General features: G+C 63.2%; 1 protein-coding gene across 1 annotated transcript in view; it reads right to left on the bottom strand.

Annotated features, from left to right (window-relative positions):
* Positions 1-234: 234 nt before the first annotated feature.
* Positions 235-646, bottom strand: part of LOC103768791 (zinc finger protein 362-like) — a gene marked incomplete at its 5' end in the record, with an annotated part of 733 nt that continues 321 nt past the window's right edge. The window contains 2 exons of the mRNA XM_008935945.1: positions 235-463; positions 578-641. Of these exons, the coding sequence (XP_008934193.1) occupies positions 235-463; positions 578-641 (293 nt within the window). The remainder of the gene's footprint in view (positions 464-577; positions 642-646) is intronic.

Genomic DNA, 646 nt, shown 5'->3' on the forward strand with positions numbered 1-646 from the left:
GCAGTGGAGATGAACAAGTGTGGTGGGGACAATAAAGGTGCTGGAGACATGTATGGTGGGGACAGTGAAGGTTCTAGAGATGATGAGCACTATGGGGATGATGAAGGCGGTGGGTCTAACGAGCACAGTGTAGACAATGAGTATGGCACGAGAGATGCCGAGGGGACACCCCAACACCCACCAAGGGAAGACAGGTCTGAGGGGCCCTCCCCAGCCCCGCGGGCGGCCCCGCCCTCACCTGGTGTGCTGCTGGAGGTGGGACAGCTGGCGGAAGGACTTCTCGCAGTAGGAGCAGTGGTAGGGTTTGACGCCCAGGTGGATGCGCAGGTGCTGGGCCAGGTAGGAGGCGTTGGCGAAGGATTTGGAGCAATGGGGGCACTTGTGGGGCTTGGCCTCTGTGTGTGACTTGGAGTGGATCTGCATCTCCGACTTGGTGAAGAACGTCAAGGGGCAGACCTTACACCTGGAGAGGTGGGGGGGGGCGTGGAGAACCCCGCAGGGAACCGGGCTGGGGTGCAGGGGGGGAGCGCCCCAACATCACCCCGGCCCCCCCCGAGCGGGGTGGGGGGGTGCCTACCTGTAGGTCTTGCCCTCTTTGGCGGTCTCCCCCGAGGCCAGGATGGGATAAGGAACCACCAGGACCGGC

The sequence above is a fragment of the Merops nubicus genome, unplaced genomic scaffold (assembly GCF_000691845.1).
Source record: "Merops nubicus isolate BGI_N331 unplaced genomic scaffold, ASM69184v1 scaffold43012, whole genome shotgun sequence".
In the NCBI taxonomy this organism is placed as follows: domain Eukaryota; kingdom Metazoa; phylum Chordata; class Aves; order Coraciiformes; family Meropidae; genus Merops; species Merops nubicus.